This window comes from Balaenoptera borealis (genome assembly GCF_965194805.1).
Source record: "Balaenoptera borealis genome assembly, chromosome: 2".
Lineage (NCBI taxonomy): Eukaryota > Metazoa > Chordata > Mammalia > Artiodactyla > Balaenopteridae > Balaenoptera > Balaenoptera borealis.
The window spans coordinates 112,988,878-113,011,112 of NC_138867.1; the positions used below are offsets into that span (position 1 = coordinate 112,988,878).

At 40.4% G+C, this 22,235-nt stretch overlaps 1 protein-coding gene across 2 annotated transcripts in view; it reads right to left on the reverse strand.

Moving 5' to 3' along the window:
- FSTL4 (follistatin like 4) overlaps positions 1-22,235 on the reverse strand; it is a 717,999-nt gene that overhangs the window by 455,842 nt on the left and 239,922 nt on the right. The window contains exon 5 of one of the 2 annotated variants that reach the window (XM_082378912.1): positions 19,180-19,362. In XM_082378912.1, the coding sequence (XP_082235038.1) occupies positions 19,180-19,250 (71 nt within the window). In that variant the 5' untranslated portion in view covers positions 19,251-19,362. Of the gene's footprint in view, positions 1-19,179; positions 20,271-22,235 lie in introns of those variants that run through there. The other variant, XM_082378911.1, reaches the window with a different exon arrangement.

The following is a 22,235-nucleotide window of genomic DNA, read 5'->3' on the forward strand; positions in this document are numbered from 1 at the left end:
TTGTAGTGTGAAATCAGAGAAAGGTCAGTGCTGAAAGGCCATAACAGAAGGTTCATTATTCCTCTGTTTATTCCTTATTCCTTCATTCATTTGTTTATTCAACCTTTCCTCATCAGCTCTGGACTTGCTAAAAAGGGTCTTGCCCTAGGCAGAAAGAAGATTCCTGGGGGGCTAAATTTGCTAATTTCTAAGGCAAACAGTCTGGCAGTAATTAACCTGAGTGTGTGTTTGAAGAAATTTCTAACATCTCCAGCTCTGCCTCTCACAGGTCAAGGGGTCTTATGCAAACCTGTTCCCTTTCTCTAGCCTGGAGTGCTTGAAATCATCACAGCCACCATGTACTGAGACTTATTATGGGCACTTAGACTGGGTCCTTTGCCTGAATGACCTTATTTAATCCTCACCACAACCCTCTGAAGTGAATACAGTTCGTTTGCTCTTTTACACTGTAGAAGTCTGAGGCTCAGAGCGGTTACACAACCTGCCCAAGCTGCCAAGCTACAAAACAGGGATGCGGAGGCCAAACAGTCAGACTTCAGAGCCCAAGTTCTTCCCCACCCCGCAAACCCTGGGGCCAGCCTTCACTTCACAGACTGCCCTGGGTCACAAGCGGTCACTGCCTGCATTCCCCGTTGCCACCATCAGTTCATTGGTGCCTCCGGACAAAGTCTTCTTGCTGTCTTTCTTTCTAGACCTCTGCTGATGGTGCGGATCACGTGGAAGGGACTTCTCCTGACCTGGCCTCAGTCCTCCCAGGGCTGGGTGCGGAGCCACAGGGATACCAGGTAAGGGAAAGGAAGGAGGAGAAGAAAGGCAAACCTCCTTGATGGAGAGCTGCTGGGACAAGTGCCAAGGAATCCGCAGGGATGTAGGGGTCCAGGCCCTTTCCATGGGAACACAGCCCTCAGGGCCTCCCTGGCCCGTCTAGATCTTCTGAGGGCCCTCTGGTATTGCTTGTGATTCTCTTCGGACAGAAGTTGGTGATCACATTCCCCTCCATTGCTTCAACCTTCTCCAGGAAACAACATATCCACAAATTTTTGTCTCCAAGCCTTACCTCGGTTCTAAGCTGCAGACCAGTATATCTAACGGGGCACCAACATCTGTCTGCTCCAGGTGACCTCTATTTTTCACACCCAACACAGTTCAAACTAGAGTCACCATCGTTTACCTACACCTGTTTCCTCCTGTGTTTCTTATCCCTTTCTGTCTAGTCTGGAACCAGGTTCCAGACCTTGGAATCTCTCCCTGTCCTCCCTCACCCACCAGGCCCTCCTCTTCTTCCCCACAATTGCTCCCTGTGTCCAGGACCTCCACCCGCCTCATCTCTTCACCCCCCATCTGCCTGAGGCTAAGCTGGAGCCTCCCACAGAACCCCCGCCTCCAGCCTCTAGCGACCGCAGTTCACCCTCACCTGCCACCAGAGCGAACTCCTGGAAGCACGGCACTGCATCAAGTCACTTCCCTGCCCCAAAGCCAGCAATGCCCGACCCTCCCCCAATGCACACAGTGCTTTCAGCGGCAGTAGTGGGAGGTACACAGTGGGGGAACTCTCCAAGGGCCTTTAAAGGAAGGTGTTGACTAAGAGTCATTTACTAAACAAATGTGCCTGAGTATCAGCTGTGAGCAGGTCCCAGGCCAGGAGCTTGGCGTGCAGTGGGGAGCTACACAGAGAGTCCATGTGCTTGGGGACCAAGGATCTTATTGAGGGAGACAGAAAGCAACGAATGAGCAAACAAGATAAACTATAATATCAGCTAGTAATATGTTGCCACGAGGATTAAATGCATTAATAAACATGGCGCACTTGGAACATAGCCTGGTGTGCAGTAAGCATTCAATAACTGTTACCTTGTGAATCCTGAATACCCCAATGAAAATAGCTCTTGGCCTCATTACTATTATTACTTCTTATTTCACAGCTGAGAAAATTAAGCACGAGAGCCCAAGTCCACAAAGTGAGTGAGCAGCGGGGCCAGGCTTTTCCCCCAGTAACTTGACCCCAGAATCCACTCTCCTAACCATTGTGCTGTGCCACTTCTCCAGGAGGTGATGTTTCAGTTGAGACTTGTTGGGGTTGGCAGTGTCTTAGTTTGAGTTCTCTCAGAAGCAGAACTGAGACAGATTCACGGGCAGGCAGTTTATTTAAGAGGTGACCCCAGGAAACCCTGGCAGAGGAGTGGGAAAGTGAAAGAGAGACGGGATGGCAGCCTCTAAAGGGTATGTCATCAAGCCAGATACCAATGTGGGCAGATGGAGCCTAAACCCGTGGGAGGACCTCTGGGATCCAGTGTAAAACACATGCCTCTAAATCTCCTTCCCACCCAAAGGGCTGAGGGAGCTGGGATATTGATACACCAACTCCCATCTCATTTGTGGAGGGCCGCTTTCAGGGGCATGACTTCTCTGGCCCTTCTGACTGGCCATTTACAGAGGCAGATGAGGCTCTCACCAGCGAGAATACCCAGACAAGGAGAAGCAGCTGCTGGCAGGTGGAATTCTGGCTGTGTGCATAGAGATGTGGAGGCCCAAGAGGATATGGTCAAGGCGCCAGCAGCAGCTGCTAGAGCATTCCAGGCAGAGGGGACACCATGTGGAAAGGCCCATAGGTGAGAGCAGCGTTGGTGCGCTCAAGCAGCAAAGAGAAGGCTGTGGCTGGTTGAGTGACTGAGGTCATGGGAATTGCATCCAGAGAGGGCACTAGAGGCTAGACCATGTAGGGACTCAGAGATCATGGTAAGAAATTGGCATTTTAATTAAAGTATGATGGGGATGCCATGGAAAGTTTTAGAGTAGGAGAGTGACTTTATTTACGTCTTTAAAAGGTCACTGTGGTTGCTGGGTGAAGGATGGACAATAGAGGACAAGAATAGAAGAAGGAATATCACTTAGGAGGCTATGACAGTTCAGGTGACAGATCTGTAGGCTTGGACTAGGGTGGCATTTAAATTGTGGTTGGATTCAGGCTATAGTTTAAATTTACAGTGTATCAGAATTAACGATGGAATGGTCATAGAGTATGAAAGAGTCATTTATTAAGATGGAGAGATTAGAGGGAGACACCAATTCAGAGTAGTGGGTGGGGGAAATCCAGAAGTGTTTTGGACATTTAATAAGTTTGAGATGTCTGTTAGTAGACTGTTGGATACACGAGTCTGGAGCTCGAAGAAGAGTTTGTTAAATTTGCTATGCTGTGCAGTGACCATCCCCACCTACCCTTGCCTCTCCATTGCTCTAAACCTTCCGGAGAGCCCTCCTGGGACAGTACCTAGCCTGGGGTGCAGAGTGCTCATATAGCTTGGAAGAGGGATGGTGGATTCAAAAACACAGTGGAGAGCTGGAATGTAGCAAGATTAGCAGCTCTGAGCACAAGATAGCCAGGAGAAAACTTAGCCCCAGGAGACAGTGGCGTGCACCCAGGTTACCTCACTACATGAGCTAGATGGGAGCTTTTTAGCTGAGTGGCTCATGTTACTCAATTCGATGCAAAGTCTTCATTGGTCCGCACAGGGCTTGTCTCTGGTTTTGTATTTTATTATTTCCCCTAGCCCCCCGTTTCCACATCTGTTCTTCCCTGCCCATAGGTAGCCTCTCTAACACATTTATCAATGCCACTAGATATCTGGGTATCCATGAAAAATATGTATTGTTTTATATATGTTTGTTTTTATAATTCAAAAATTATAAATTTCATTCTTTTTTATTCAATTCTATATTAAGATCTATTTGCATTACTATATGTAAATCTAGTTTATTTTGACCAGGTGTTGTGTAGTGGTTTTTTGGGGTTTTGTTTTTTAAAAACAGGTGTATAGACTACATTTTCTTATCCATTCTCCTAAAGGGGGACACTTGGGCTGCCTCAAACTCCTCCTTTATAAAAGATGCTGTAAGAAATCACATTTTAAAAAATTAATTTTTAGTAGGTAGACTTTGTTAAGATTGGAAAATTTCCTTTTATTCTGGTTTTCTCAGAGTACTTTTTAAATGATAAATAGATGATGAACTTTATCGAATGCATCATTTGTGTATACTGAAGCAATCATGAGATTTTCCCCTTTATTTCATTAATATATTGAACCACAATGATAGATATTTTTAATGTTTAAACTTTCTTAAATTCCTTGGATAAATTCAATATGACTGTATGTATTTTAAAAAATAAACCATTCGATTTTATAAACTAATATCATATTTAGGATTTTCACATCTATGTTCATAGAGAAATTAGGCTTTAACCTGAATTGTTTACATCCAGTTTTGGAATCAAGTTTACACTAACCTGATAAAATAATGTGAACAATTTTCTCTCTATTTCTATTTTTCTACAGCAACTTTATAAGGTTGGGATTATCTCTTCCTTGAAAGCATTATAGAATTTAGCTGTAAAACTATCTGGAGCTGGGGCTTTCTTTGAAAGAGTGATGATGATTCCATTTCAGTTTCTTTAAGGGTTATAGTTTTACAGTCTTGGGTCACTTTTAGCATTTTTACATTTTTTTCAGAACTTTATCTAGTTCACCTAAGTATCCAGTTTATTAGTGTACAGTTATACATATATTCTCTCACTCATATTTTGTTTATTCACATTTCCTCCCGTCTTTCCCTCTCCCATGAGTCTTGCCAGAGGCTCATCTATTTTGTTAGTCTTTTTAAAGAACGTGTTCAGTTCTGTTAAGTTCCTACTTGTTTTTGTTATCCACATTTACTGATTTCTGTCCATATTCTTATTTATGCCCTTCCTTCTTGTTTATTTGGGTTTACTCTATTTGTCTCTTTGAACTTTGTAAGTGGAAAGCTTAACTCTCTTGTTTGCATTCTTCTTAATTTCTGCCATATTTAAAGCTATAAATTTAGCTCTGAGTACTGCTTTGAATATGATCCACAAAATTTGGCATGTGGTACTTTCATTGCTGTTCCCCTGTAAGTATTTAATAGTTTAGCTTTGATTTCTTTTATAGCCAAATGATATATGGTAGTATTTTTAAAATTTCTAGACACAGGATTTTAAATTTAATTTAATTGCATCATGGTCAGGAACACTGTGTTGTATATATGACGCTGACTCCTAAATTTACTAAAGTTTCTTTTGTAGCCTAGCACATCCGTGGGTACATGAAAAGAAAATATTTTGTTTCTTGGGGAAAGATAGGGACAGATTATATCAGTACAGTCTTCTATATCTTTGCTTATTTTCATATGCTTCAACTACTAGTTTTTGAGAGGGTATATTAAAATCGTCAACTATGATTTTTGGTATATTATTTCTATCCTAGATCTATCAGTTGTTGCTTTATGTATTTTGATGTCATATTGTCAGAGGCATACATGTTCATGATTATTATATTTCCTGATGTACTATTTGTTTTACTAATATATAACATCTTCAGTTTCCTCTTTTAATATTTCATGCCTTAAATTAATATTTCTTTCATATTGCAATTTCTATCTTGACTTATTTTTGATAAATCTTTTCCTATCTATCTTTTCTGTACCTTTTTGTTTTTAATATGTATCTTGCAGGCAATATATCGCTTGATTTTATCTTTTTAATTCAATTAGAGTCTTTATATTTTGAAGCATTTTAACTATTTACATTTATTGAATTCCTCTTATATCAATATTTATTTCTGCCCTTTTTTATGTTCCAAATTTTCCATGCTTCCTTTTTTATCCTTTCCTTTTTCCCCTATATTCTGTTGAATAGATGGAATTTTCTTCCCCTGATGTAAAAGTTATACATTTTATTTTTATTCTTCAAATAGTTGTCCCTAAGTTATTAAGAACAATGCCTTTTTCCCCTATCAATTTTTTAAGCTATCAGTATGTATTTGTTCCTCCAGAATAAGAATTTCAGAGAAATAGACATTCAAAACCAAACCAAAGTAACAGAGAAAAGATAAAAGGAGGAAAGAAAATGAGGGAGCAAGAGGTCAGCAAGAAACAGAGAAAAAGGGGAAAAAAACATAAATCAACAAAAAGAGTTACGGTCTGAGGGAATAAAGTCAGGAGTCCTGCACACCCAGCATGATCAAATTCAGACAGTGAGAAAAACTCTAGGCTTCATTCATTCTTTTCATGTAATGTCTCCAGATCATTTCTTTCTTCCCTTGCTTGGGAAAGCATTACAAATTATTTCATAACTATTTACTAAGCAGCCACTGTGTTCTAGGCCCTCTGTCCAGCCTGGGGACAAAGCAGTGAACAGGTAGACCTTCTCCTTACCCTCCTAGGGCTCACAGTCAAATAAATCACTTTAAAAAGCAATTACAGGAAGTATTAATATTGTTAAAATGGCCATACTACCCAAAGCAATCTACAGATTTAATGTAATCCCTATCAAATTACCTGTGACATTTTTCACAGAACTAGAACAAATAACTCTAAAATGTATATGGAACCATAAAAGACCCAGAATTGCCAAAGCAATCCTGAAGAAAAAGAACAAAGCAGGAGGCATAACCCTCCCAGGTTTCAGACAATACTACAAAGCTACAGTAATCAAAACTGTAATCAAAACTTTTGTGCCTGATATTGGCACAAAAACAGCTATATAGATCAATGGAACAGAATAGAGAGCCCAGAAACAAACCCACACACCTATGGTCAATTAATCTTTGACAAAGGAGGCAAGAATATACAATGGGGAAAAGACTGTCTCTTGAGCAAGTGGTGTTGGGAAAGTTGGACAGATGCATGCAAAGCAATGAAGTTAGAACACACCCTCACACCATATACTAAAATAAACTCAAAATGGCTTAAAGACTTAAATATAAGACATGACAACAAAAAACTCCTAGAGGGGAAAAGAGGCAAAACATTCTCTGACATAAATCGTACTAATGTTTTCTTAGGTTAGTCTCCCAAGGCAATAGAAATAAAAACAAAAATAAACAAATGGACCTAATCACACTTATAAGCTTTTGTGCAGCAAAGCAAACCATACACAAAACAAAAAGACAACCTACAGACTGGGAGAAAATATTTGCAAATGATGCAACCAACAAGAGCTTAATTTCCAAAATATACAAAAAGCTCATACAACTCAATAACAAGAAAACAAACAACCCAATCCAAAAATGGCCAGAAGACATAAATAGACATTTCTCCGAAGAAGAAATACAGATGGCCAAGAGGCACATGAAAAGATGCTAATCACCACTAATTATTAGAGAAATGCAAATCAAAACTACAATGAGGTACCACCTCACGGTGGTCAAAAGAGACATCTTTAAAAATTCTATAGGGCGGAGTCAAGATGGAGGACTAGGAGGATGCAGAATTCACATCTCCACACAACTAGGGCACCTACAAGGCACCAGTGGGGGACCACAGACACCTAAGGGGATGGGAGGATCCCCCAGTGACCAGGTAGGACGTGGGATGTGGGGAGAGTGAAAGTGGAGGAAAAGTGGAGGTGGGACGGGACTGGTGTCCCTGAGGGGAAGCTGGGGGATGGGAAGGGATCCCACGCCCGAAGGGGGAAGTTAAGGGACCACTGGGAGGGCAGAGGATCAAAAGGGAGCATGGCCAGGGTTCCCCTGCCCACTTGGGCTCCCAGGAGTCTGCTGAGATCCCAGGCCTGATCCTCTGCCCACCAAGGTCCCCCCCAGCCTCACGGGTCCTGATGGAATGGGAGCGGGGGAAGGGGGAGCAAAAGTAAAGGCTGGACCTCCAGGACCTGCACACCTGAGGGATGGCTGGGGGAGGGGAGGAGTTCCTACACCCAGCAGGACCCACCCATAGTTAGGGGTCCAGTGGGGACAGGGGAGACCTTGGGGGAGATGGTGGGGGCGGGGCATGGAGGAACAGAAGGGAACGTGGCCAGCACTTTCTCTGTCCACTTAGGCACTGGGGAGCCTATTGGGCTCCTGGGCCTAATCCTCTGCCCTCATAGCCTCCCTCCTGCTGCACAGAACCCAAGGCCCACTCCTACACCCCCACCCAGGGCCCTACCTCTACACTTGGAGACCCCCTCTAATGCACTGGGCCTAAACCCCACCCACACACCCTCACCCAGGGTCTTACCTCCAAACTCCAGAACTCCACACTCCAGAGGCCCTCCTTTGGACCTGCTGCCTCTCCCCTTCCACGCAGGTCCTAAGCAGAGGCCCTGCCCCCTACTTGAATGTCAGCCTCCCACCCTCCTAGGTCCTACCCCACCCTAAACCCCACCCCAGCTGAAGTTCCACCACCACCTAAACTCTGTTCCCATAGCCAAGGCTGTTTTTGGGGGTTTTCCCCTTCTTTTTTCCTCTTTTAGATTGGGGTTCTGTTTTACCTTGTTGATTCATTGTTGCTTATTCATTTATATCTTTATTTTTCCTAATAAATCTTTTATTTCTCTAATTTTATTTTATTCTTTATCTTTTGTTATTGTTCTCTCCTTTTGGCTTCTTCACCCCCACCCTTTTGTTTTTCTTTTTTCTGTTGTGGTTTTATTTTACCTTGTTGCAGTTGTTTCAATTATATTTTAATTTTTCCTAATATATTTTTTATCTTTCTAATATTATTTTGTTTTTTATTCTTTGATATTGTACTGCTCCTTTTAATCTTTCTTTCTTTTTTTTTTTTTTTTTTTTTTTTGCCATGTCATGCAGCTTGCGGGATCTTGGTTCCCAGGCCAGAGGTCGGGCTCAAACTCCTATGGTGGGAGCTCCAAGTCCAAACCACTGGACTAACAAAGAACCTCAAACCCCAGGGAATATTAATCAGAGTGAACCTCCCAGAGGTCCTCATCTCAGCACAAAGACCCAGCTCTATCCAACTGCCTGCAAACTCCAGTGCTGGACGCCTCAGGCCAAACAACCAGTAAGACAAGAATACAGCCACACCATCAAAAAAAAAAAAAAAAGAAAGAAAGAAACGACAAAAAAATATGTTACAGACGAAGGGGCAAGGTAAAAACCTACAAGATCAAACAAATGAAGATGAAATAGGAAACCTACCTGAAAAAGAATTCAGAGTAATGATAGTAAAGATGAGCCAAAATCTCAGAAACAGAATGGAGGAAATACAAGAAACATTTAAAAAGGATCTAGAAGAACTAAAGAGCAAATAAACAGTGAGGAACAACACAATATTGAACTTAAAAATACTCTAGAAGGAATCCATAGCAGAAAAACTGAAGCAGAAGAACGGATAAGTGAGCTGAAAGATAAAATGGTGGAAATAACTGCCAGGGAGCAGAATAAAGAAAAAAGAATGAAAATAATTGAGAACAGTCTCAGAGACATCTGGGAAAACATTAAATGCATCAACATTACAATTATAGGGGTCCCAGAAGAAGAACAGAAAAAGAAAGGGTCTGAGAAAATATTTGAAGAGATCATAGTCAAAAACTTACCTAACATGGTAAAGGAAATAGTCAACCAAGTCCAGGAAGCACAGAGAGTTCCATACAGGATAAACCCAAAGACAAACATGCCAAGACACATACTAATCAAACTAACAGAAATTAAATACAAAGAAAAAATATTAAAAGCAGCAAGGGAAAAGCAACAAATAACATACAAGGGAATCCCCATAAGGTTAACAACTGATCTTTCAGCAAAAACTCTGCAAGCCAGGAGGGAGTGGCAGGAGATATTTAAAGTGATGAAAGGGGAAAACCTAAAACCAAGATTACTCTACCAGGCAAGGATCCATTCAGATTTGACGGAGAAATTAAAACTTTTAAAGACAAGCAAAAATTAAGAGAATTCAGCACTACCAAACTAGCTTTACAACAAATGCTAAAGGAACTTCTCTAGGCAGGAAACACAAGAGAAGGAAACGACCTACAAAAACAAACCCAAACAATTAAGAAAATTGTAATAGGAACATACATATCGATAATTACCTTAAATGTAAATGGATTAAATGCTCCCACCAAAAGACACAGACTGGCTGAATGGATACAAAAACAAGACCCATATATATGCTGTCTACAAGAGACACACTTCAGACCTAGGGACACATATAGACTGAAAGTGAGGGGATGGAAAAAGATATTCCATGCAAATAGAAATCCAAAGAAAGCTGGAGTAGCAATTCTCATATCAGACAAAATAGACTTTAAAATAAAGACTATTACAAGAGACAAAGAAGGACACTATATAATGATCAAGGGATTGATTCAAGAAGAAGATATAACAATTGTAAATATTTATGCACCCAACATAGGAGCACCTCAATACATAAGGCAAATGCTAACAGCCATAAAGGGGAAAATTGACAGTAACACAATAATAGTAGGGGACTTTAACACCCCACTTTCTTGAATGGACAAATCATCCAAAATGAAAATAAATAAGGAAACACAAGCTTTAAATGACACATTAAACAAGATGGACTTAATTGATACTTATAGGACATTCCATCCAAAAACAACAGAATACACTTTCTTCTCAAGTGCTCATGGAACATTCTCCAGGATAGACCATATCTTGGGTCACAAATCAAGCTTTGGTAAATTTAAGAAAATTGAAATCTTATCAAGTATCTATTCCAACCACAACACTATGAGACTATATATCAATTACAGGGAAAAAACTGTAAAATATACAAACACATGGAGGCTAAACAATACGCTACTAAATAACCAAGAGATCACTGAAGAAATCAAAGAGGAAATCAAAAAATACCTAGAAACAAATGACAATGAAAACCTGATGACCCAAAGCCTATGGGATGCAGCAAAAGTGGTTCTAAGAGGGAAGTTTATAGCAATACTATCCTAACTTAAGAAACAAGAAACATCTCAAATAAACAACCTAACCTTACACCTAAAGCAATTAGAGAAAGAAGAACAAAAACACCTCAAAGTTAACAGAAGGAAAGAAATCATAAAGATCAGATCAGAAATAAATGAAAAAGAAATGAAGGAAAAAATAGCAAAGATCAATAAAACTAAAAGCTGGTTCTTTGAGAAGATAAACAAAATTGAAAAACCACTAGTCAGACTCATCAAGAAAAAAAGGGAGAAGACTCAAATCAATAGAATTAGAAATGAAAAAGGAGAAGTAACAATTGACACTGCAGAAATACAAAGGATCATGAGAGATTACTACAAGCAACTCTATGCCAGTAAAATGGACAACCTGGAATAAATGGACAAATTATTAGAAAAGCACAACCTTCCAAGACTGAACCAGGAAGAAATAGAAAATATAAACAGACCAATAACAAGAACTGAAGTTGAAACTGTGATTTAAACTCTTCCAACAAACAAAAGTCCAGGACCAGATGGCTTCACAGGCGAATTCTATCAAACACTTAGAGAAGAGTTAATACCTATCCTTCTCAAACTCTTCCAAAATATAGCAGAAGGAGGAACACTCCCAAACTCATTCTACGAGGCCACCATCACCGTGATACCAAAACCAGGCAAAGATGCCACAAAAAAAGAAAACTACAGGCCAATATCACTGATGAACATAGATGCAAAAATCCTCAAGAAAATACTAGCAAACAGAATCCAACAGCACATTAAAAGGATCATACACCATGATCAAGTGGGGTTTATCCCAGGAATGCAAGGATTCTTCAATATATGCAAATCAATCAATGTGATACACCATATTAACAAGATGAAGGAGAAAAACCATATGATCATCTCAATAGATGCAGAAAAATCTTTTGACAAAATTCAACAACGATTTATGATAAAAACTTCAGAAAGTGGGCATAGAGAGAACCTACCTCAACATAATAAAGGCCCTATAGGACAAACCCACAGCCAACATCATTCTCAGTGGTAAAAAACTGAAACCATTTCCTCTGAGAGCAGTAACAAGACAATGTTGCCCACTCTAACCACTGTTATTCAACATAGTTTTGGAAGTGTTAGCCACAGCAATCAGAGAAGAAAAAGAAATAAAAGGAATCCAAATCAGAAAAGAAGAAGTAACACTGTCACTGTTTGCAGATGACATGATACTATACAGAGAATCCTAAAGATGCTACCAGAAAACTACTAGAGCTAATCAATGAATTTTGTAAAGTAGCAGGATACAAAATTAATGCACAGGAATATCTTGCATTCCTATACACTAAAGAAGAAAAATCTGAAAGAGAAATTAAGGAAATACTCCTATTTACCATTGAAACAAAAAGAATAAAATACCTAGGAATAAACCCACCTAAGGAGACAAAAGACCTGCATGCAGAAAACTATAAGACACTGATGAAAGAAATTAAAGATGATACAAACAGATGGAGAGGTATACCATGTTCTTGGATTGGAAGGATCAACATTGTGAAAATGACTATACTATCCTAAGCAATCTACAGATTCAGAGCAATCCCTGACAAACTACTAATGGCATTTTCCACAGAATTGAACAAAAAATTTCACAATTTGTATGGAAACACAAAAGACCCCGAATAGCCAAAGCAATCTTGAGAAAGAAAAACAGAGCTGGAGGAATCAGGCTCCCTGACTTCAGACTATACTACAAAGCTACAGTCATCAAGACAGTATGGTATGGGCACAAAAACAGAAATATAGATCAATGGAACAGGACAGAAATCCCAGAGATAAACCCACACACATATGGTCGCCTTATTTTTGATAAAGGAGGCAAGAATATAAAATTGAGAAAAGATAGCCTCTTCAAATAGTGGTGCTGGGAAAACTGGACAGCCACATGTAAAAGAATGAAGTTAGAACGCTCCCTAATACCATAAATGAAAATAAACTCAAAATGGATTAAAGACCTAAATGTAAAGCTGGACAGTATAAAACTCTTCAAGGAAACACAGGCAGAACACTCTATGACATAAATCACAACAAGATCCTTTTTGACCCACCTCCTAGAGAAACGGAAATAAAATAAAAAATAAACAAATGGAACCTAATGAAACTCAAAAGCTTTTGCACAGCAAAGGAATCCATAAACAAGACAAAAAGACAACCCTCAGAATGGGAGAAAATATTTGCAAACAAAGCAACTGACAAAGGATTAATCTCCAAGATATACAAGCAGCTCATGCAGCTGGATATCAAAAAAACAAACAACCCAATCCAAAAATAGGCAGAAGACCTAAATAGACATTTTTCCAAAGAAGGTATACAGATTGCCAACAAACACATGAAAGGATGTTCAGCATCACTAATCATTAGAGAAATACATATCAAAACTACAGTGAGGTAGCACCTCACACCAGTTAGTTGGCCATCATCAAAAAATCTACAAACAATAAATGCTGGAGAGGGTGTGGAGAAAAGGGAACCCTCTTGCACTGTTGGTAGGAATGTAAATTGATACAGCCACTATGGAGAACAGTATGGAGGTTCCTTAAAAAACTAAAAATAGAACTACCGTATGACCCAGCAATCCCACTACTGGGCATATACCCTGAGAAAACCATAATTCAAAAAGAGTCTTGTACAACAATGTTCATTGCAGCATTATTTACAATAGCCAGCACATGGAAGCAACCTAAGTGTCCATCAACAGATGAATGGATAAAGAAGATGTGGCACATATATACAATGGAATATTATTCAGCCATAAAAAGAAACGAAATTGAGTTATGTGTAGTGAGGTGGATGGACCTAGAGTCTATCATACAGAGTGAAGTAAGTCAGAAAGAGAAAAACAAATACTGTATGCTAACACACATATATGGAATCTAAAAAAAAATGTTCTGAAGAACCTAGGGGCAGGCCAGGAATAAGACGCAGATGTAGAAAATGGACTTGAGGACACGGGGAGGGGGAAGGGTAAGCTTGGATGAAGTGAGAGACTAGCACTGACCTATATACACTACCAAATATAAAATAAATAGCTAGTGGGAAGCAGCTGCATAGCACAGGGAGATCAGCTCGGTGCTTTGTGACCACCTAGAAGGGTGGGATAGGGATGGTGGGAGGGAGACACAAGAGAGAGGGGATATGGGGATATACGTATGCATATAGCTGTTTCACTTTGTTATACAGCAGAAACTAACACAACATTGTAAAGCAATTATACTCCAATAAAGATGTTAAAAAAAAGAGAGGGAGTGAGAATACAGCATCTTGAACTCAGCCAAACCTGACTGTTATCATTCCTCTCAATCCTGATATGTCCGTTTACTTGTTCAGTTGTACCCATCCCCCCTAGCTAGAAACCTCAAGATAATACTAGACACCAAGAACAAACTACAGGGGAAAATCATTTTTTGGACTTTTAAGAACTAAGCTTTTTCTCCTCCAGGATCTTCAAAAGAGCTTTTCCTCTCACTCACACATAGAAAGAAGTAGGTGATCTTAAGATCCAGTGATGCCATTTCTCTGAATCTACTCTAGGGGTACACTCACACAGCTACATAAGGAAGCACCTATGAGCATGTCCTTTGTAAGAGAGAAAAAGTGGAAACAGCCTAAATGTCAACAAATACAACACGGGCTAAATAAACCATGGTATAGTCACAACACAGAATACCATGCAACAGCCAAAATGAATGAAGTAGTTCTATAAGTATCAATACAGAAAGCACTCCAAGACTGATTGTTTAGTGAGAAAGGCAACTTGAAGAATGATCGATAATGTATCATAGTATTGGTGTAAATAAAATAACCAACAACAAATCAACAACCTAAAACAGTAAATTGTTTCCTATGGCTACATACATATGCATTAAATGCATAGAAAATGGTCTGGGAGAATGCACACAAAACTGGTAACAGTGGTTACCTCTGGGAAGGTAGGAAGGGAACCAGGGCTGGGAATGATGGTCAAAAAATTTAGTGTTACCTGTATTTAAATTTTTTCACAAGTGTAATAATGCATTCATGTGTATGTAAATTAATTAAAGAATTTAAGGTAAGAAAATCATTTTGAAAATTCTATAAATAAAATTCTATAAATAACAAATGTTGGAGATGGTATAGAGAAAAGGGAACTACACTGTTGGTGGGAATGTAAATTTGTGCAGCCACTATGGAGGTTCCTCAAAAAACTAAACATAGAGTTGCCATATGATCCAGTAATCCCATTCCTGGGCATGTACCCAGACAAAACAATAATTCAAAAAATACATGCACACTTATGTTCATAGCAGCACTCTTTACAATGCCAAGACATGAAAACAACCTAAATGTCCATCAACAGATGAATAAATAAAGAAGAATGTGTGTGTGTGTGTGTGTGTGTGTATAATGAAATATTACTCAGCCATAAAAAAGAATGAAATAATGCCATTTGCAGCAACATGGATGGACCTAGAGCTTATCACACTAAGCAAAGTAAGTCAGAAAGAGACAAATATCCTCTGATATCACTTATATGTGGAATCTAAAATATGACACAAATGAACGTACTATGAAACAGAAACAGACTCACAGATATAGAGAACAGACTCCTAGTTGCCAAGGGGGAGAGGGAGGGGGATGGGGATGGAAGGATTGGGAGTTTGGGATGAGCAGATGCAAATTATTATTTATAAGATGGATAAACAACAAGGTCCTACTGTATAGCACAGGGAAGTATATTTGATATCCTGTAATAAACCATAATGGAAAATAATATGAAAAAGAATATATGTATAACTGAATCACTTTGCTATACAGCAAAAATTAACACATTGTAAATCAACTGTACTTCAAAAAAATTTTTTAATAAAAGCATTTCAACAGAGTAGGGGAGGTACAAGCACCTTGGAAGCATCCAGCCTGTGGGAATCAGGGAAATCCTCCCATATGTAGTGATACCTAAGCTGAAGTTGGAAAGACATCACTCCTCCACCAGTGGGTGCCAAGGGCAGAGGCTGGCCTAAACTGCTGCCCTGCTGCTCACTTGTCTTCTGCATCCTATGGGGCTGTGGGGAGGACATACCCATGTGGTCAAGGCCATGGTACTTATACTCATCATGAAGCCATGTATCTATAAACAGCTCAGGTCCTCTCAGTACACATGCTCAGAATTCACAAGGTCCCTACCCTGTCTCATTTCCCCAGGCTGTGTCAATGTGTAAGGTGTCAATGTGACCACTTGGTTCCTGAGGCCCACCATGTCTCTCTGTAGCTTGTCTACATATTTGCTCCATGCCTTAATTTTCTTTTATGCGTAATCAGACTTACTAATTTAGATGGATCAAGGAAGGAGCCTGAGTTAGGAAATAATTGAAGGCAAAAAGCAATAAGGAGCTATGGTAAGTTCGGTGAGGCCCATTTCAAATGCCATCCACACTGGCTTTAGGAATAGAAAGAGACAAGAGTATGGAAAAGAGTAGAAGAGATTATGAGCTCCCACTTTGGAGACAATTACCTGGGTTCAAACCCTGATTTTACAGCTATCGTCACTGTGATCTTGGGAACATGGCTGAAGGGCTCTGAGCCTCAGTTAACTCATTTGTAAAGACACTGGTTATAGATTCACAAGGTGGTGAAGATTAATCAGCACTGTGCTTGTGACACACTTAGCACAGAGCCTGGTGTTTAACAAGGGCTCAAAAAGGGAGTTGCTTATTGTTAGTGTTGCCATTAGCATTAACATGCGAACTACTATATTACAGCCTAACCTGGGAGTACTAATGAAGGACATTGTATCGTTATTTTCTATGGCAAGAAAATATGGGAAGTCGTTTCTGGTGGATGCATGATACCTAATATATAACATTTACTAATCAGTTCCTAGAGTTGGTTTAAACAAAATACAAAGCTCTCGTTCATAAAAATAACTTTTTAATTAAGCAAAGGGATTCAGAGAGATTCTTTATGGATTTCTGTGTTGTCCTGAAGTTTGCATTATTTGCTCATTTAAGGATCCAAGGTATCTGGTCACACCCTTATTAAATTGTCCTTGTTCATTCATTCATTCATTCATCATTTATTCAACAAATATTTGTTGGATACCTATCAGAGAGACATTTGCACAAAGTAGGCACCTGCCAATGTTTGTTGAATTTAAAAAATAATTGTATTACCAGAATCCAACTACATATATATGCATATTTAATTACATTCATAAATTCTTGAGTTTTACTTTGCTTGACCTCTGAAACAAGTTAGCTAATCTATATCCAATAAATTTTTACTTTTTGAGGACTGCATTAGAAATTTTTCATTCCATTAAACCTTCCAGATTTCTCAAAGGTGGGAGAAAAAGCCCAAATTCCTTGTTTAGTACAATTTTGTACATATATAAGCTCACTAAATAATCATTTTCATTCCTAAAACATGAGCAGCTCTCTTTTCCATCTAAACCTCAATTTTTACACACTTTGCTTTTTCATTTACAGTTGACATACTCAGCAGCAATACTACTATTTGCCAAATCACTGTGGATATTTTCACTCTTTGGCTAATCACTTTCGAGTTTAACAAAGTCAGATTGGAATCTGAATTTGTACAACTTTTCTCCAGATCAGACAGTCATAGAGTACACACACCCTTTGAAGGCATATACCATGGAGGGAGTTAGCAATATGAGAACCATCATCCCTGCTAGAATACATCTCTGAAAAAAACCTATAGGTTGACAAGATTCATTACCCTTGATTTTTATGCCCACCATTTGAAAATGCTAAAATCTTTAGGCAGTGAAAAATGTTGGTGTTTTAAAGCACAGAGACAGTTAGAAGAGGAAGGCAAAAACTCGAATCCATCCCATTCATAGTTCCAGAGCCCCGGGGAACTCCGCAAAGATGCGCTGCACCAGGAGAGCCTCCCTGCGGTCACCCAGCTCATGCTACCAATGCTCCATGTACTGGCCATGGTGGCATGAGTCACTGTATGCGTTGCGGAGGCCTTGTCACATCGTCCAAGATAAAAAGTATAAAATGTAATGATTTAGGATCATGAGTACATGTAAGCAGAAGATACCCATGGGCATTATGCAGAGTGGAAAAAGCCAGTCTCAAAGACTTACATACTGTGCGATTCCACTGATACAGCATTCTCAAAGTGACCAAAGCATAGTGATAGAAAGCAGATCAGAGGTTGCCAAGGCTGGGGGGAAGGATATGATTACTAGGGGGTAACTTGAGAGAGTCACACCTTGAGGCAGCACAGCAGCCAGGGCAAATGTAGACAGCCAGGCTTTCACCAGGGCCTTTGACAACTGAAGCAAGCCAGGGAGGCCATCTAGGAGGTGAGGGGTCTGAAAGCCCCGTTGTGCTTCTGAATCAAGCTGGGATGCTCAACCTGGAGAGACGGTGTGGAGCCATGTGTATATGTCGGGAGGTATGGCCTGGCTGCTGTAAGCAAATATCTACAGGGCTGTTGTGTGGGAGATAGAGTAGATTTGCCCTATATTAACTCTGAGGGCAGGTCTTATATCTGCAAGTAGAAGCTAGATGAAAGCAGGTTTCAACTCAATATAAAGAACTGTCCAACAGACCTTCTTTGACAGGTAATAAGTTTCCAGACACTGGAAATATTTGAACATAGATCAAATGACCACCTGTTGAGGATGCTGTAGGGGTCCCCATCAAGGGCCGCCATCCCACTCTAAGAAGATGATACCAACAATGAAGACACTGGAGGTAGGGGACCCTGATCTGAAGACAAGATCCAGTGCAGCTCTTCCCTTTTAAGTTTTTCAAACTCAATTTCTGTGTATCTGCTTTCCTGAACACATTAACTCTTTGGTGGTTCATCATATCCCCAAATAAATCTCACCTCCCCAGCAGATCTCCAGGCCTCTTGTTAAGAGAGACACTGCCTGCACTGCTCCTTCCTCCCCCACAGAGCCTGGCATGAGGTGGGTGCAGAAGGGAAGCTCTGTAAACATGTGAAGTCAGGTGAATGATAGCTTTGGCATGCCCGAGGCAAGAAGCCAGCCTGGCTGCCCGCCGAAGTCCTCTTGCACTGAGAGTCCATATATTTTATGACCTCGGAGTGCTTCCTGGCACAGACTCCCCACAATGGTGATTCATTTCTCCTTTGCAGCTTTGTCAGTATTTGGGTTTTCTACTTAGTTCTCAGTGAACTAGCTATCACAGTTATAGCTCCCTAGGAAATGCCATACAGTAACTCTGTCAGGGTTTTTATTTGCTTGGACAAATCGTTTTATTTCAGCAAGGTGTTTTATTAGCTTAGAGAGTCATGAATCATTTCAAAGGTAGATGAAAGATGACCCAATACACAGAATTTTATATGAGATGTTGTTCTTTCTACTGAAGATCATGTCTCCTTGATTAGGACTGAGATCACTTTAACTTCATGCAAATTATGAAAAGTGAACGACATTGGCATACCTGTGCACCCACCTGGCCAGAGCGAAGAGGTTGACTCCAACACCCATCTGGTTACCATCATTTGGGAAATCTGTCATCAACATGCAGGGTAATCATGGTCCCAAACAAAGCAGTTTGAAGCTCCTTCTCTGAAACATATGTCCTCCTGGGCCCAAACCACACCAGTGATGAAGACTCCATGAAGTATGAGGGTGGCTATGAGAAAAGAGTTGTATTAGTTAGCGTAGGCTCTGCTATGATGCAGTAACACCTAAACCCTTAAATGGCTTAACCCAACAAACATATATTTCTCTTTCTCATCAGATTTCCAGTGAGGTTTGGTCAGGCCTCATTTCAGGATGACTCAGGAATCAATCCTGTCCTCTTCCATCTTGTTACTGCAGGAAGAGAGGAGGGAATAAAGAACTCCACCCACTTCCATCCTTTCCTCTCTTCCTCCCTTCCTTCCTTCTTTCCTTCCCTCTTTCCTTCCTTTCTCTCATGTTAAGATTTTATTTTTTAAAGCAATTTTAGGTTCACAGCAAAATTGAGGGGAAGGTACAGTGATTTCCCATATACTCCCTACCCACACACATGCAGAGACTCCCCCATTATCAACATCTCCCACCAGGGTGATACCTTAGTTACAACTGATGAACCTACATTGACACATCATAATCACTCAAAGTCCATAGTTAACATTCTGGTTCACTCTTGATATTGGATATTCTATGGGTTTGGACCATTGCATAATGACGTTATCCATCGTTATAGTATCATACATAGTATTTTCACTGCCCTAAAAATCCTATGTACTCTACCTATTCATCTCTCCTCCCCAATCACTGGCAAACACTGATATTTTTCTTTCTCCGTAGTGTTGCCTTTTCCAGAATGTCATATAGTTGAGACCATACAATAGGTACCCTTTTCAGATTTTAGTAATATGCATTTAAAGCTCCTCCATGTTTTTTCATGGCTTGATACCTCATTTCTTTTTAGCACTGATTAATATTGCATTGTCTGGATGTACCATAGTTATCCATTCACCCACAGAAGGACATCTTGGTTGCTTCCAACTTTTCGCAATTATGGATAAAGTTTCTGTAAACACATGTGTGCAGATTTTTTAAAAAATTAATTTATTTATTTGTTTTTGTCTGTGTTGGTTCTTCGTTTCTGTGTGAGGGCTTTCTCCAGTTGTGGCGAGCGGGGGCCACTCTTCATCGCGGTGCGCGGGCCTCTCACTGTCGCGGCCTCTCGTTGTGGAGCACGGCTCCAGACGCGCAGGCTCAGTAGTTGTGGCGCACGGGCTTAGTTGCTCCGTGGCATGTGGGATCTTCCCGGACCAGGGCTCGAACCCGTGTCCCCTGCATCGGCAGGCAGACTCTCAACCACTGCGCCACCAGGGAAGCCCCATGTGCAAATTTTTGTATAGACATAAGTTTTCAAATCCTTTGGGTAAATATCAAGGAGCGTGATTGCTGGATAGTATGGTATGTGTATGTTTAGTTTTGTAAGAAACTGCCTAACTGTCTTACAAAGTGGCTAAACCATTTTGCATTACCACCAGCAATGAGTGAGAACTCAGCATTTGGCGCTATCAGTGTCCCAAATTTTGGCCATTCTAATAGATGTGTAGTAGTATCTCATTACGTATTGTCTTAATTTCCTTGATGACGTTCACCCAGTTTTAAATGCCTGGGCCTGGAAGTGACACTCATTGCTTTCATTCACAGCCTACTGGCCAGAACTAGACATAGCCCAGCACCTGACAGCAAGGTCTGAGAAACACAAGGGAGCACCTGGGCGCTGAGAAAGAACAAATGCCTTTGCCACAGGGCTTAACCCCCTGAGAATGGCTTTCTCAGCGCCTCCATCCCAACTTGATCTGTCACCATGGGGTCCAGGTTTGTTCTGGTGTGCAAGTTGGACTGGGAAAGCAGCCTCACTTCTGTGAGTGAAAAAGAACTGGGACTTATAGCCCAGAAAGCCTCTTCTGGAAGCCAAGTCAGGAGTTAGATGTACTGGACCCCGGAACATCTGGCTGACCTGGGGCACATAGCAGAGGGGGCTGCAAGGGTCTCTTCCTCCTCCTCTGTATTCAAATCTGAAAACACCCAGCCAGCAAACAAATGCAGAGCAAGTGAGCACAGCCATGCCTCTGAACAGCCCTTTGCTCCCTGTGCCCAGGGAGGCAACTCGACTGGACACCTGCAGAGCTGGGCTGCGACAGAATCCAATGGCACCACACACCTGGCCACTCGGGACCATGGCCGCTCAGGTGTGGTATTTTCTCTAGACCCTGACCTCACTGGCTTTTTAGCGGCCAAAGTCCCCAGTAGGAAAGTCGGGCATGGGAGTGTCCTACATATCATATCTCTTGTGCCAATTACAAAAAAAAAAAAAGATAATCACTAAAGAAATAGCTTGTAAGATGCAGCAGCAATCTCATCTGCAAGTGAACCAGCCAAGCTGCTCAGATATTATATTATCCTATTATGGAATTCATGTTAGCATCTTCAACGTAAAGAATCATTTCAGTGAACAAAGTCCTTTTTTTTCTTCCAATTCCTGTTTTAATTAGAAAATTGATGGAAAATCTAGAACTAGCTCCCTATAGCTAGTTTTTAAAAAATCTATTTGGAAACCTTGAAAATATTGGTAAATTATAAAAGAAATTGAACTCTGATACTTTTCTTCTATTTTATTGTTCCCTATTCTCTGAAAAGCCTCCAACATTGTATTTCTATAGCTCAGAATAAGGATGTATTTTCCCCTTAGAACCTGTAGGTATTCTAATTATATGTAAATCAGTTCACAGAAATAAATATCCATGGTTAAAGGACATTTAAAATGTTAAAAGCTTTTTCTCAACTGTTCACTGTTTAAAAAAAAAAAGTCTATTTTCAGAACCCTGGTAGCTTTAGCCCTCTTTCATGACCTCACAGAAGCACCGTCTCATACGATGCCATTTTTCCTCGGCTGTTCTCTTCCCTGAAACACCTCAAGCGGGGATCACAGTTTGAATCTGATTTTGAGGCAATTCTATGTTGTTTTTTTTTAAACATCTTTATTGGAGTATAATT